At 37.4% G+C, this 16,489-nt stretch overlaps 1 protein-coding gene across 1 annotated transcript in view; it reads left to right on the plus strand.

Moving 5' to 3' along the window:
• Positions 1–16,150, plus strand: part of UBXN2B (UBX domain protein 2B) — a 25,538-nt gene extending 9,388 nt beyond the window's left edge. Inside the window, exons 3-10 of the mRNA XM_005418390.3 lie at positions 2,399–2,499; positions 3,995–4,066; positions 5,597–5,756; positions 7,233–7,310; positions 8,647–8,756; positions 9,232–9,369; positions 9,499–9,660; positions 14,388–16,150. Of these exons, the coding sequence (XP_005418447.1) occupies positions 2,399–2,499; positions 3,995–4,066; positions 5,597–5,756; positions 7,233–7,310; positions 8,647–8,756; positions 9,232–9,369; positions 9,499–9,660; positions 14,388–14,550 (984 nt within the window). The 3' untranslated portion in view covers positions 14,551–16,150. The remainder of the gene's footprint in view (positions 1–2,398; positions 2,500–3,994; positions 4,067–5,596; positions 5,757–7,232; positions 7,311–8,646; positions 8,757–9,231; positions 9,370–9,498; positions 9,661–14,387) is intronic.
• Positions 16,151–16,489: the final 339 nt, after the last annotated feature.

Consider the following 16,489-nt stretch of genomic DNA (forward strand, 5'->3'; position numbering starts at 1 on the left):
GGTCGGGCCGGGCCGGGCGGAGCGCCGTGTCCCCGCGGGGCCGCCCCAGGCCTTCCCTCGGGCCGACCCTGAGGGCAGCGGGCGGTGTGCGGGACCCCCGCGGGGCTGCCCTGACGTGCCCCCTGCACCCACTCGGCTTTGCTTCCCTCAGCTCCTACGCCCCTTTGGGACTGAGAAGGGGAGGACGCCTCTGGAGGAGCGCTAGGCCCTTTAGGATAAGGTGTGTGCTCAGTTCTCGGAACGGGAAGGGCTCTCCCGACACTTCACTAGTTGGGTTTTAACTGTCCTTGAAGTTATTGAAGTGCCATTGCATTTCCTGATTATTTGATAGGAATGTCTTGTCCCGTATGAAAATGTCAATCTCTGCAGATGTGGCATAAGACTAAGGACAAGATCTTTTCCCAGGTGTATGTGGGAAAAGTAGAGTGTGATCACAAATGTAATTCAGCATTGGTACTTAAATGCTTAATTACAAACCCTTTTAGCAGTATTCTTTTTTGGTTTTTTGCATGTGATTTGACACTTTATGAAGGTTCAAAATCTTTTAGCAAGAAATTGATTGGAAAACAGGTGAAACTTAATGACTGAAACTGCCCCTGTTCTATTTAATTACACGTAATTGACAGAGAAAGATGCGTATAGTTTTTTTCTTGATTACTATTTGGAATTTTCATAGGTTCCTCTTAAGATTAATTTTGCTGCAATTGTAGGATGCTTTGAGTTGGAAAGGATCTTAAAGATCATATAGTTCCAGCTCCTGTGCCATGGGCAGGGACACCTTTCACTAGACCGTGTTGCTCAGAGCTCCATCCAATCTGGCCTTCAACACTCCCAGGGATGAGGCACCCACAACTTCTCTGGGAAATCTTTTCTGATGCCTCACTATCCTCTAAGTAAAGAATTTCTTCTAATATCTAATCTAAATCCCTTCTCCTGTAGTTTAAAACCATTCTGCCTTGTCCTAACACTATCTGCCCATGAAGAAAGTTGCTCTCCTGCTTTTTTTTCTTAGCCCCCTTTAAGTACAAAAGGCCCTAGTTGGATCTCTCTGGAGCCTTCTCGTCTCCGGTGTTACTGTTGTCTTATTGGCTGGGATTGCCATTTTGTTGCTACAATATGTAACAGTAACAAAGTCTGTGTAAATACTTTTGGTTGGTAAGTTCTTAGTCAGCGGAAGCAGCCTGGCATTTTGGCTAGATACTTATTGCTACAGTGTTAAACCCCATGGAAGTACCCGCCAGGGTCTGTGCTTCATTTGTGGCGCCACAATACGAGGCAGGGCGTGAGGAAAGCACAGTAGCCTGGCCATGCCCTTCCATGCTCTCTCAGCATCCCTCAATCCTTGCATTAGGGATGGTACAGGGTGTGTTGTCTATGACTTACCCATCAGCTTTACATATCTGAAAGGTATTTTCTTCTATCCTCAGATGGAATAGAGGTCTTCAGCAGATTTTTTTTTGGGCTCACTTTTCTCAATGTAATTTTCTTAATGGATATAATTCCTCATATTTATTTTTTCCCTGCAGAAAATACCTCATAATATTATGAAAACAACAAAAATTGATATGGGATTAATACCTTGTGTTTGTAGCAGTGTGTTTTCAAGGACAGATGATGTTTCATTTTATTTTAATGCGTATCCCCTCTCCATAAAAATGTAATGAAATTGTAGCCTAGTACCTTTTCTGGTGTATATTATAAAATATTAATGTCAGTCACATAGTGTGAGCAGAGTGGCTTGGGGACAAAACTAAGGATGATTTGACAAAGTAGAGTCTTATTCAGGACAAAAGAAAGGTTGCTGAAATGACATTGCCCTTACATACATTTCTAAGAATGAGCTTGCCAGTGATATGGCAGCATTTCGGGAATCTGGGAAAAAGTTGTTGGGGTTTTTTATAAGTTTTTGTGGAGTGATGCCTTGAATTCAAGCCAGCAAGGCTGAATTTGTTCTTCATCCCAGTACAAGCTTATTTGAATTATGTTTTTTACATTTCTATGTAAAATGTTTGTAAAATTTATTGTTTGCTTCTATCAGAGAGTTAGATTGCAGCTTTATTTCAATTTGTTACCATTAATGAGCTGATGCTTAATATCTCTTTGTGTATTTACTCTCATGGCTGAATCTAATACAGATTTTATGTAGCTGGTGAAGCAGTGGAAACTAAACAATAGCAGAGTGCAAGTTCCAAGTCATAATGGCATTTAAGTATTTTATAGTTTGTTTTTTTTTTTTTCCATAAAGCACAAGGAAAGTTGAATTTTAGTTGGGGTTCCTTGTGTTAATATTTCTACTTTTCTGGAGAGATGGATATTTCACATTAATTTTTGTCTTATTTCTATTCTATATGTAGTTCTTGAGTTACAGACTTACAAAAAAGAGTTCTGTTTCCTACAGCTGGCCTTGGCAGAGTTATATGAAGATGAAGCTAAAAGACAGTCATTGTGTTCTGACAAGCCAACAGCTACAAAGATCAGTAACCCAAAGGTGTCACAGAGGTAAGATGGGGTTTTTTCAGAAATGCCTGGATAGATGCCTTATTAACTCACAAAACTTTGTCATTCCTCCTTGTATTAAAAGCAATCTATGGCAATTTATAATCAAAAACTGTGAATCCCTGCAATAATGCATTGTCTGTCTTCTCAGAATGCTTTTAAAATTTATTTAGGAACCTTTTTACCAATTGGTATTCCAGGTATTCGAAAACACTTTAAACTCATTTCATGTGAGGTGCTATAACCAAAATGCTGTGTTGCTGTTTTTTTACACACACATAATTTGGAAATTTGCTGTATCAGGAAATTACTGCAGTTCTTTGTTTCTTCAAAATTCAGTAAACTAGCAGCTTGTGTGAAACTTGGCAACTGAACTGCTTTCATTGTTGTATTTATGGCAATGCCTGATGAGACAGATAGTGATTCTAAAAATTATTAGTAGGTTCCTATGGGGTGACAGAAATAAGGAGGGCTTCTTAATGAATTTGTGTGGTTTGGGCAGGTGGAAGGAAAGATGCATATTTATATTTCAGTCCAGCTTTTCTTAAAACGCTCCTACACTGTAGTGTTTGCAGTTCACACAACATTTGAAGATTCAGCATAGTCTTGGATGTTTTTTATAAAAGTATCTTGCCAGTTTTTAATTAATTAAAAAATAATTTAAAGAAGAGAAATATTTATAAAACTACTGACAGTGATGCTGTAACAAGTCTTGTATGTGGATTGTTTTTGAATCACTGCTGCCAGTATGGGTCTCAGTGCTAAAGGAGGTCAAGCAACAGAAAAGATCTTAGTCACTAGTTATGCTTCAAGTTCACTGCAAATGCAGAAATCTCTTCAGGAAGAGAGACTTTAGCAGAGAAAGGGACACTTGGAAGTATAGGGGGTTTTAAGGATGTTTTTTTGTTTCTTTCAATGAACCCACCTAAGCTGACTAACCAGCTACACAGAACTAAGTTTACAAACAAATAAAACAAACAGCTCAATTTCTCAGTACATCTCATGAAGTTATAACTTTCCACTCCCAAGCAAAGGAGATGCTGAAATACCATATCTCAAATACTTCAATGTGACAGTTGGCAAATACTTGTTATTTGTTGGCATTCATGCTGGAATGTGTGTGAGAATGAAGAGATGAATTAGTAGACTTCAGTTTGCTCTCTCAGATGAGGGCAGTGCATTAATTGCACAGAAACAGTGCTGCTCTTCTATGCTAGAAAAAAATAATTCAGTTGGAATGGACCTATAGTGACCATCCAGCAACTGTTAATGCAAAATGACTCTGCCTATGTGTGCTCTTTCCTCCTTGTTCACTGAGAAACATTCATGGTTGTGTACTTCAGCAAAACAAACTCAAACCTAAACAAACCCAAAAACTCAAGCAACCAAACAAAACTCCTCGATATTTTTAGTTTTTGAAAAAGAAGTCATTTCAGAAGTTAGATATGAAGTTTATGTGCCAGTCATCTTCAAATGTTTTCTTTTATTCTCTTGGCAGTCTTAAGCTGGATTCTCTTAAAAGGTTGAGAAAACCAGAGAGAAGCATGAGCGATGACAAAGAAAACCAAAGGTATTTTTATAACAAAACAAAACAAAAAAATTTAACAATTGTGAAAGTAATTGGGGTTTGTGTCACATTCACACTTTGCTCCCTCATGTTCTTTCAAAATGCATGTGAGCTAGATCTGTCCTGCAAAGAGGTAGGGGACTTACTAGAGTGTTAGCTGTACACTGTTGTTGTAAAATTATATTTAGCAGAATGTGGCTGGAGTGCTGTAGGAGCTGTAGATGCCTTAACCTGTATGGTCATAAAAGGTTGTAACTTACACTTGTGCTCAAAAATTTTTTTGTCATTCTGAATATCCTGAATTGTTCTGTGTATCTATTGATCAAATATTTGAGTACTTCCTTTCTTTCTTGAATACAAATTCTGATAAGAGTTCCTGTTTCATACATTTACCACTATCATTCTTTTAAATCTAATAATTACAGATTTTCCATATAAATGGTAGTTGGGGTGATAAACACAGATTTATGTACAAATGAGACACGTCACTCAGGGATTGACAGCTATGTGGCATTATAAAAATAGTATGATTGTACAGTAACCTCATACCCAGTACTCTCTTCTGATAATTGTAAAATATAATGGAATCAACATATTGTGAAGGTATTGGTCTGAGAAACAGTTTCACATGGATTAATTGATTTGCCTTCCCCCAAATGGTTAAATGTACAAGTTGAGGAAAGTGGAAAGCAGTTATTAGTTATTAATGCTTCCTGTAATCAAAGGGAAAACAATCAGGTTTGCCAGATTTTGATTTATTTACAGATTTTTTTTTTTACAGCATCTATTCCAATGGTATATAGAGATTGTAGTGCCTTTCTCTAGATAATTCTTGAGGAATATCTTGATCTTCATCATCAAACAGATACAGTTTTGAACAGAACTATTTGTAGCTTAGCATTTTGTCTTCAAGAGCTAGTAATGGTGCTGTGAAGGAAAAAAAACCCCACAAATTAGCTTTCACAACAGGTTTAGCTTTCACAACATTTTCTGCAGGTTTTAAAATGCCTTGAAAGTTAATCATATTTATTTTAAAATTTCTATTTCTGATACTGTTGGGAATGAAAGTATGCTAGATCTTTGAATTAAAAAATTAAATTGTGGCACTGTTCAGGTTTTCCAAGATCAGTTTTATACTTATTCTGCTAAGGTGGTGTTAGCTGTGAATTTATCCAATCCAGGCACAGTCCCATGCACAGAACACTCCTGTGGAAATCAGTCTTTCTGGGAGTAGGTGACAACCACATAAGATGCCCAGCTCCATCAGGACTGTGTTCACTTAAAACTTAAGGCCTTGCCCTCTGATCTTTGGGATCTGTTCCAGAAGGCACCTTGGTTCTTTGTTAGTCAAATGTTTTTAGTATAGTGCTGCTTGGATTATTGAGGAGGTTGGAACCAAGTGAAGCATTTATCAGAATGAAAAGGATTTGTGCCAAATTTGCCTCTCTGTTATTTTTTTTTCTTTCGATGGAAAGAGAAAAATTGTGCTTATTATTTAAAGCATTGTTGCTTATTTGCATTACTATTCTTAAGATTTTATTCAGGTGACTCAGAATATAGAGGATTACAAATTTCTGGGGCTTCTACAAACCCAAGTAAAATTGTTGCTGAACTCTTCAAGGAAGCAAAAGAACATGGGGCTGTCCCATTAGATGAAGCCTCAAGAGCATCTGGTGATTTCAGTAAAGCCAAGGTAAAAGTTAAGAAATGTGTTGATCTCTCTTTACGTTCGTGCCTCTGAAATTCATCAAACTACAGGAGAGCAAGTGCCTCTTTCTGTGATTTACAAATAGCAGATTTGCTCAAAACAGTTTTATATTGTCTGTTTCCAAACAGCTTGCTCTAGAAAATAAAGGAGCGCACAGTTTCAGAGGGAATCATTAGAAATCATCATGAACTGGAATTATATGCTTTGTTTTTAATTACAATTGATTAAATAAGAAACCAGACTAAATTTGCATCCCAAATCTTACCTATAGAATTGCTCCTAGAGAGTTGTGGTCAGCAGTTCAATGTCCAGATGCAGGCTAGTGACAAAGTATCCATAGAGGGATTAGTGCTGTTCAATGTCTTCATCAGTAACACAGACAGTGAGGTCAACTGCACCCTCAGCAGGTCTGCAGGTGACACCAGGCTGAGTGTTGCAGCTGATGTGCCTGAGGTCTTGGATGCCATCCAGATGGATCTGGACAAGCTTAAGAAATGGGCTCATGGGAACATCATGAGGTCAACAAAGCCAGATGCAGGATTCTGCATCTGCATCTGGGCAGCCCCCAGTATCAGTACAGGCTGGAGCTTGAAAGGATCAAGAGCAATTCTGGGGAAGGACATGGGAGTAGTGGTAGATGAAAAGTTGGACATGACCCAGCAATGTGCACTCACAGCCCAGAAAGCCAGACATGTTTTGGGCTGCATCACAAGAAGCATGGGCACCAGGGTGAGGAAGGGGATGTTGCCCCTCTACTCCACTCTGGTGAGAGCACACCTGGAGTGATTCATCCAGCTCTGGGGTCCACAGCACAGGAAGGACATGAACCTGTTAGAGAAAGTCCAGAGGAAAGCCACGAAAATAATCAGAGGAATGGAGCGCTTCTCCTGTGAGGAAAGGCTGAGAGAGTTGGGATTGTTCAGCCTGGAAAAGACAAGGGTCTGGGAAGACCTCGTTGCAGCCTTCTAATACTTAAAGGCAGCCTATAAGAAAGATGGGGATAGACTTTTTAGCAGACCCTGTTTTGGTTGGACAAGGGGTAAAGGTTTTAAACTAAAAGAGGGTAGATTCACACTAGGTATAAGAGAGACATTTTTTTTACAAGTAAGTGTGTTAAGACACTGGAACAGATGCTCAGGGAGGTAGTGCATGCTCCATTCCTGGAAACATTCAAGTTTGTGACCTTTAAAGGTCTCTTCCAACCTGAAGTATTCTATGATTCTTATGTTTGAAAAAGTGTACAGAACAGAAGCTGAAATGTGTCACAAAGCTTTCTTAGTCTGACTGTGGCTGCTAGATATAATTTTCCACTTAGAAAATACATTATAGAACAGTACTTGCTTTTTATCTCAGAAGCAAGCTCTTTTTTTTCTTTTTTTTTTTTTTTGCACCTAGGTAAGAATTTTGATAAACTGTTTTAGATAATTATTTTATAAGCTTTTCTTTTTGTTTTTTTTTCAGTCATTTTCTGGTGGTGGATACAGATTGGGTGACTCATCGCAAAAGCACTCTGAATACATATATGGAGAAAATCAGGATGTAAGTAAAATTCATAGCAGAAAACAGAACCTCCAACAGAGTCCTGCTTAATCATGTTTACAGCTTGAAATGCCACAATTACTGAAACTATGTTTATGAGGAGAAAATAATATCTAAATATTAGCTATGTGTTCAGTAGAAATTGTTGAAGTTTCCCAAGAGATGTTTGTTGGATACTCCTAAGGCCTCCATTATGGAGCTGTCAGATGTAAATTACTTTGAAATTCTTAGCACACCTTCTTTTCAGTTACATTGCACCAGGCGTTGTCCTGGATTTTCTTAGCTGTGCTAACATTTTAATGCTTTTAGGAATTGATTCTTCTTGTGGCTTGCAAAGCAGCCCATCTCAAACTGGAGGGCATGGATGGTGTTCTAGGGAAGGGGAAGCAGCAGGCTTGAGGCCTTTCGTTCCTATCACTTAAAAAGCAGCATGTGAAGGAGAGGGTGAGGAGAAAAGAAGTTCTCTGCACTTTGCTATTTTTGTGAATGGCTAAAGCAAATTTTCAGCTTGTCTAGAAAGAGCTACTAAGGCCAAAGGATGTGGTCCTGGCTAGGGGGTGCTGTTGTGCCACACAAGGAGCCTTCTGGTCTCCAGCAATCCTTCTACTCCAAGTAACAGCCAGCTGTACCCAGCCAGACTCTTGTTGGAGTGGGCTTTCCATAACTGGGGACATAAATACCTTTCTAAGGGAAGGCCAATTATACTGGCTGAGGAAGCCTAGTTTTGCTGGATGGCAAAGCACTTAGAAGGAAGAGAGGATGCAGGTTTTGAAGCTGGAAGGCCCTAGCTGGACCTTTCATGTATGATGTAGCAAAATAAGATGGGAACAAAGGAGGCTGGTTTCCAGGATTCTTAGCTTTTGAGCTGAATGGAGCTACTTTCAGCTTTGTTGGAGCTCAGCATGTAATAATTTGAGGGAAGTGTATGTTTTGCTGTAACTGATGTATCAGCAGTAATTTGTAATTTTATGGGTTTATTTCTTAATTTCTCAGTAAAAATGTTTACTGCTTTTGGAAATAACTGGAACATTACGAAGATCACTACACCCTCGCTGTATCATATTTTATGTCATGGATAGCAGATTAAGAGATTATTTTTCGCAAGGGAGAATGGTCTAGAAGAAGACAGTAGTCTATAACTACCAGGCTTTTTCAAAAATAATCTAACAATGACAGTTACAGTGCAAGGTATTGTTCTTATTTTGTCATTTGCCTTCTTGTTTGTGGTCTTGTACAAAATTTGTTTAGTGTAGATCAAAATTTCTATAACTAGTCTGTATGAAATTGTGCTGCCATTTTGTCTTTCTTTACTTTTTAAACTTGTTTTACTTCATAGGTTCAAATTTTGCTGAAACTGTGGAGGAATGGATTCAGTTTAGATGATGGCGAGTTGAGATCCTATTCAGATCCAACAAATGCTCAATTTCTTGAGTCAGTTAAAAGAGGGTAAGTTAAAATGACAACTTTTTTGATGTATGTGTTTGAAGTGAAATGGACAAAAATCCTTTCTCCACACGCTTATCAAAAGCTCCAGATTTCTTATTTGCCTGAACCCATAAAATATAGTCTGTATTTGTCACCAGATGCATGGGGCACTTAAAAATTTGTAATACTTTGGTTCTTTTGGTGGTTTAACTCTGAATGATACTTGCTACAACAGCTTTTATATTCACAGTTTTTTCCTAGCTCATTCTATGATTCAGCTGTCAATATATTCTAGGTTTTGACTGTTAGTTCACTGATTTTTTTTTTCTTCTTTTAGGGTGAAATCAATTCATAAAACAATTGAATGTGACTTTGAAAATATGCATAATGTTAGTATTGACTCATACTGTGTGTGTACTTTTTGGATGACTTCTTTTTGCAGTTCAGAATGTAATTGAAAGTGTAATTATTGTAACGTATTATTATTGTAATTCAGGGAAATTCCTTTGGAACTGCAGCGACTTGTTCATGGTGGCCAGGTAAATTTGGATATGGAAGATCACCAAGAACAGGAATATGTGAAGCCCAGACTGCGATTCAAAGCTTTCAGTGGCGAAGGGCAGAAGCTTGGAAGGTGAAAAAAGCTAGATCTGTTCTATGCTCTGTATTCATATACTGTTTCATTCCCATTACTGAAAATTTCAGACTACTTTGTCATGGTTCCATTAGTAACATCTGCTCTGGTTTTTTTCCAATCCTATAGCCTTACACCTGAAATAGTCAGCACACCTTCTTCCCCAGAGGAGGAGGACAAATCCATTCTTAATGCACCTGTTCTGATTGATGATTCCATGCCAGCAACTAAAATTCAAATTAGATTAGCAGATGGGAGCCGGTTAATACAAAGATTTAATCAAACACACAGGTAAATTGATTCTGAATTTTCCACTTAGAAAATACATTATAGAACAGTACTTGCTTTTTATCTCAGAAGCAAGCTCTTTTTTTTCTTTTTTTTTTTTTTTGCACCTAGGTAAGAATTTTGATAAACTGTTTTAGATAATTATTTTATAAGCTTTTCTTTTTGTTTTTTTTTCAGTCATTTTCTGGTGGTGGATACAGATTGGGTGACTCATCGCAAAAGCACTCTGAATACATATATGGAGAAAATCAGGATGTAAGTAAAATTCATAGCAGAAAACAGAACCTCCAACAGAGTCCTGCTTAATCATGTTTACAGCTTGAAATGCCACAATTACTGAAACTATGTTTATGAGGAGAAAATAATATCTAAATATTAGCTATGTGTTCAGTAGAAATTGTTGAAGTTTCCCAAGAGATGTTTGTTGGATACTCCTAAGGCCTCCATTATGGAGCTGTCAGATGTAAATTACTTTGAAATTCTTAGCACACCTTCTTTTCAGTTACATTGCACCAGGCGTTGTCCTGGATTTTCTTAGCTGTGCTAACATTTTAATGCTTTTAGGAATTGATTCTTCTTGTGGCTTGCAAAGCAGCCCATCTCAAACTGGAGGGCATGGATGGTGTTCTAGGGAAGGGGAAGCAGCAGGCTTGAGGCCTTTCGTTCCTATCACTTAAAAAGCAGCATGTGAAGGAGAGGGTGAGGAGAAAAGAAGTTCTCTGCACTTTGCTATTTTTGTGAATGGCTAAAGCAAATTTTCAGCTTGTCTAGAAAGAGCTACTAAGGCCAAAGGATGTGGTCCTGGCTAGGGGGTGCTGTTGTGCCACACAAGGAGCCTTCTGGTCTCCAGCAATCCTTCTACTCCAAGTAACAGCCAGCTGTACCCAGCCAGACTCTTGTTGGAGTGGGCTTTCCATAACTGGGGACATAAATACCTTTCTAAGGGAAGGCCAATTATACTGGCTGAGGAAGCCTAGTTTTGCTGGATGGCAAAGCACTTAGAAGGAAGAGAGGATGCAGGTTTTGAAGCTGGAAGGCCCTAGCTGGACCTTTCATGTATGATGTAGCAAAATAAGATGGGAACAAAGGAGGCTGGTTTCCAGGATTCTTAGCTTTTGAGCTGAATGGAGCTACTTTCAGCTTTGTTGGAGCTCAGCATGTAATAATTTGAGGGAAGTGTATGTTTTGCTGTAACTGATGTATCAGCAGTAATTTGTAATTTTATGGGTTTATTTCTTAATTTCTCAGTAAAAATGTTTACTGCTTTTGGAAATAACTGGAACATTACGAAGATCACTACACCCTCGCTGTATCATATTTTATGTCATGGATAGCAGATTAAGAGATTATTTTTCGCAAGGGAGAATGGTCTAGAAGAAGACAGTAGTCTATAACTACCAGGCTTTTTCAAAAATAATCTAACAATGACAGTTACAGTGCAAGGTATTGTTCTTATTTTGTCATTTGCCTTCTTGTTTGTGGTCTTGTACAAAATTTGTTTAGTGTAGATCAAAATTTCTATAACTAGTCTGTATGAAATTGTGCTGCCATTTTGTCTTTCTTTACTTTTTAAACTTGTTTTACTTCATAGGTTCAAATTTTGCTGAAACTGTGGAGGAATGGATTCAGTTTAGATGATGGCGAGTTGAGATCCTATTCAGATCCAACAAATGCTCAATTTCTTGAGTCAGTTAAAAGAGGGTAAGTTAAAATGACAACTTTTTTGATGTATGTGTTTGAAGTGAAATGGACAAAAATCCTTTCTCCACACGCTTATCAAAAGCTCCAGATTTCTTATTTGCCTGAACCCATAAAATATAGTCTGTATTTGTCACCAGATGCATGGGGCACTTAAAAATTTGTAATACTTTGGTTCTTTTGGTGGTTTAACTCTGAATGATACTTGCTACAACAGCTTTTATATTCACAGTTTTTTCCTAGCTCATTCTATGATTCAGCTGTCAATATATTCTAGGTTTTGACTGTTAGTTCACTGATTTTTTTTTTCTTCTTTTAGGGTGAAATCAATTCATAAAACAATTGAATGTGACTTTGAAAATATGCATAATGTTAGTATTGACTCATACTGTGTGTGTACTTTTTGGATGACTTCTTTTTGCAGTTCAGAATGTAATTGAAAGTGTAATTATTGTAACGTATTATTATTGTAATTCAGGGAAATTCCTTTGGAACTGCAGCGACTTGTTCATGGTGGCCAGGTAAATTTGGATATGGAAGATCACCAAGAACAGGAATATGTGAAGCCCAGACTGCGATTCAAAGCTTTCAGTGGCGAAGGGCAGAAGCTTGGAAGGTGAAAAAAGCTAGATCTGTTCTATGCTCTGTATTCATATACTGTTTCATTCCCATTACTGAAAATTTCAGACTACTTTGTCATGGTTCCATTAGTAACATCTGCTCTGGTTTTTTTCCAATCCTATAGCCTTACACCTGAAATAGTCAGCACACCTTCTTCCCCAGAGGAGGAGGACAAATCCATTCTTAATGCACCTGTTCTGATTGATGATTCCATGCCAGCAACTAAAATTCAAATTAGATTAGCAGATGGGAGCCGGTTAATACAAAGATTTAATCAAACACACAGGTAAATTGATTCTGCATCAATGCAGGTAACAGTAACTATTTCAATAAGTTTGTGTTTTGTCGTTAAATGAGTCTCATCAAGACATCAAAAAGGGGGAAATACCAGCCTTGCTGAAATGTATCATTCTATGTCACTTCCATTACATGGTTATATGATGAACTGACTGTCAGAAATTCTGTGCTTGGAAACACAATATATTTGATAACTGCAACTTCTCTTCAAACTTTTATAACCAATGATGTCCTTTGTTTTTTTAGGTCATAGTTGAGCCATAATTGTTCCCAGGACAATTGAAATCTGTATAGCCCCACTATATAGTCATCCCAGCCCTGGGCCCTCCTTGGGAAGATCAGGTGGATGACTTGGGAAACACTGTGAAAGCTCTTTATTGCAAAGTGTGGAGTATAGTCTCAATTGGAATATAGTCCACACTATGGGCAGAGAAATCCTGTAGCCCATAATCAAGAATTCCACCTTGTTATACTTAAGGTTGTTACAAACATGACATGGTCTGTAAGTGTAGACTGCAGCCCATATGCAGGAGGATATATAGGCACTTCATGCTCATTTGCAATTCCAGCATGTGGGTTGGACATAATACTGAGAGCTAACTTCTGTTTTGGATGGTCATCTCCTAAGAATTGTCAGTGTGTGAACTTGAGGGAGGTTTTAGATTTGTTAGTAGCTTTGCTGATTAGAGCTTGGCACTGGTTTTATTGATGTTGGCACAGTGCCACAAACAGTGTTGGCCAACCCCATGAGGTTATGTTAGTGCAAGGCTCTGCAAAGCTCTGCTCTCCGCTGCTGAGAGATCTTTGGGCAGAGGAGAGAGATTTGGGCAGCAGTTCCACCCATGCTTTAGCACTGTTAAAGCCAGCCTGCACAACTGTGTTACAACATGGCTGCAGCTTGAATCCTGACTTGGAGGTGATGTTAGCATGGACCCAATTCCATGTGAATATTGTTACATGGAGAGCTCATCTGTTTCCTTTTTTCATTCTGGCTCAGAATAAAGACAAAGGGTAACTTTTTTTACCTGACAGTATACACAGACCACAGTGAGGATATTTTAGCTGATAACCAGTAGGGAGGAAGATACAGCAGTACTTTTTGACAGTTTAGACCTGATAATATATGCTGAGAGTGCAGGCCCAGATCCTTTCTTCACAGCATCTGCTGAGAAGTGACTGAGACAAACTATGAGGCTTATTGGGAGCCTCTGTAGCTGAGTTGTGTGTTCTTTTCTTTGCATGGAAGGGTAGAAGTGGTAAACTTGCCAGTAACATCTGTAACAACCTAGATTGTGTTGACAGGAACTTGCTTAATTATTATTAACTTTTTCTTGACTGTGAATCTTTATGGTTATCTTCAGCAGCTGATTTTGATCATATATATGGCAAAGTGCATTACTTATGTCAAAGGCCTTGAAGACTGATAAAAAGCAGAAATCGCTGCTTATTTGGCTACAGTAAACTTGCCAATTTATTAATTACAAAAGATCTTCACAGATTTATTCTCAGCTTAATGTCTTAATAGAAAACCCTCAAATTTCAGGATTTTATCTCTAAAATACTATTTTTATCCATGTCTTAAAAAATTAAATTCTTCTTGTTATACTGTTTATGTGACTGTTTTATTAACTATTGATCAGAAGTTCACTGCCAAGTGAAAATAGGGGAAAGCTCTTGCTATTGAAGTGCGTTAATTATTCCTGTCTGCTTCCTCTTCACTGTGACTATATATTTAAAGATTCTTTCTTCCATTAACACTTCACTTTTTTGGAATATAATAATTAATAATGAAACTTTTGACAGTGATGTTGAGATTACTTGACTTCCTGTGTTAGGTATCAGTTTGCAATATACTTTCGTGTTAAAAATTTCGTTTCTGTTATTTGAGGAAACAAGCAACATTCGCTATCATTTTCCAGGGAATTTTTTTATGCAAGAACCAAAAAATTGTAAGCTATAATCATTACATCTGGATCAGAGAGAAATATGAAATCTAGAACTTATTTGGTTGTTTAGTCTGCTTAATGGTTTTGTGTTCTCTGATCATATTAATGTTCAGAGATGTATGTCAGATGGAATCATACAGAGTTTTCATGTCCATCTCCTTTTCACAGGATTAAGCATATTCGAGATTTCATTATCCAGTCCCGTCCAGCTTTTGCAACAACGGATTTTGTTCTTGTGACTACCTTTCCAAATAAAGAGCTAACAGATGAAAGCCTGACGCTACAAGAAGCAGATATACTTAACACTGTGATTCTTCAGCAATTAAAGTGATCTTGTGATTGTTGTACAACATAGGGACCCTGCTGTACTGTCATACAATATGTTTCCAACAGATGAAAGAAAGGAGATATCAGTGTCTTTTTATTTCCTCTTTTCCAGGGATCATATTTTTGGATTTCATGTCTTCCAGCTATAACATATCTAACTTTTTAATTTTAATTTCTCAATATTATTCAGGTTATTTTCAGTCTTAAAAATAAGGTTCTGTATGTTAATACGTTTCAAACCACATCTTATACTAAATGTGAAATGAGATAGGACTTTGTGACTCAGTTTTTTGAGGGGGGTGGGGAAAGGAGCATTTTTCTGAAGGGGACAGTATCTTTCATAGAAGTTGGTAAGATTTGCACTATGGAAATGTTCTATGCTGCATTGACAAACAGCCATTTGAAAACTTAGACTGTAGGTTATGTTTACCTTGAAAACTATTAATATTAAGGTGTTCTTTTTAATAGGTTTACAGATAATTAATGCCCTAATATAATTTTTGTACGTTCTATTTGTAGTGTTTCATGGTGTAGTATAATATTTATATTATAGTTTTTATGTCATTTTCCTTGTATTGTTGCTCGTATGAGTGAATCAGTTCAGGAGATGCAAACCTCAGCTGTTGCAGACTATAATAGAATGTTCTTGTTTGTATTCTAGTTGTACTACTTGTGGTGAAAATAAATATGAATTTTTTTCTTTTTGAAAGTTAGAGAAATGTGAGAGTCCACTGTCATCTGGGGAAATTGTGATTTAGAGGAGGCCTCTGGTCATTATGAATCTGGGTGTGCAGTTGGACCCTGTGCAACAACATGATTCCTTACACAAACAGTTACTTAACCCCAAATAAAAATACGCTGAGGTGCACAAACACAGAACTGTGCATGCAAGTGACAGCATAAACGTGTTAATTGGTCACATATTTTTGACCTGAATTTCAGTTGTTTATATTTGGAATTTTGGCCAAACGTATTTTGTAGTATTCACCGGGGATTTGGTTGTACAGCTTTCACTGTGCTTGCTTGGAAGCTGTATAATTAAACTCCTTCATCTTTGAAATTACATATTTTATAAAAAAACCTGTCCCAACACTACACTAAGCAGGTAGGAGTCTTATGTTGGGGGAAACTGGCTGCTGTGCTTTAGTAGCATGCAGTTTTTTAGTATTTTTGGATTTATATCAGAGGAGTGGATCACACTCTGAAGGAGAATAGGTGGGCTGTATCTCTTGTACCAATATGTGTTGAAAATTGCTGTTTTCCATGTTTATTTTGTTCTGAAAATATCAATATTTGTTTATTTGTGTTAAGATTATAATTGCTTAGTATATTCTTACGTTTTTACCTCAAAGTAGATATTTGAATGAGTAGATTTTAAACATGCAGTTGTATTTGAAGCATTTTGTTTTGCAATCTGAATATCTGCATGATTTTAATCATAATTCATTTCATGTGCTAAGTAATTAAAGCTTTATGTTTAAGATTGCAGACAAGGCTTCTTGTGTTATTCCAAATTTACGTTGTGATAGTGTGGTGATTGTGTTGTGTGCCAAATATTTAAGCTTAAACATAAAGGAATTGTCATGTACTGTGCATGTATTTTATATCCAATATACAAACAGTTCTCTATGTAAATGCGAGGCCAAAGTTCGTGATATCAGTTTTGGGCAGTCTGTGGTTTGGGCATATTTTGGTTCAGGATGTAGGTGAAGTTACATTGCTTATTACTTCTGAAGACCCTTATTGATTAGGCAGTGGTGTATGAAGAAAAAGGGTTAACTAAATTGTTAAGTTTTTTCCCTCTTATGCCAAAACCTACAATACATATTATCACAGTCTCTTTGTTTCAAATACCTGTTGAATTTTAGTGTTTAATGGCAGCTGAGAGTAACTGGGGGTCCCAGAAGTTGACAATATTTTGTCTAGCACTAGGAAATGTATCA

Source organism: Geospiza fortis, unplaced genomic scaffold (assembly GCF_000277835.1).
Source record: "Geospiza fortis unplaced genomic scaffold, GeoFor_1.0 scaffold53, whole genome shotgun sequence".
NCBI classification, from domain to species: Eukaryota; Metazoa; Chordata; class Aves; order Passeriformes; family Thraupidae; genus Geospiza; species Geospiza fortis.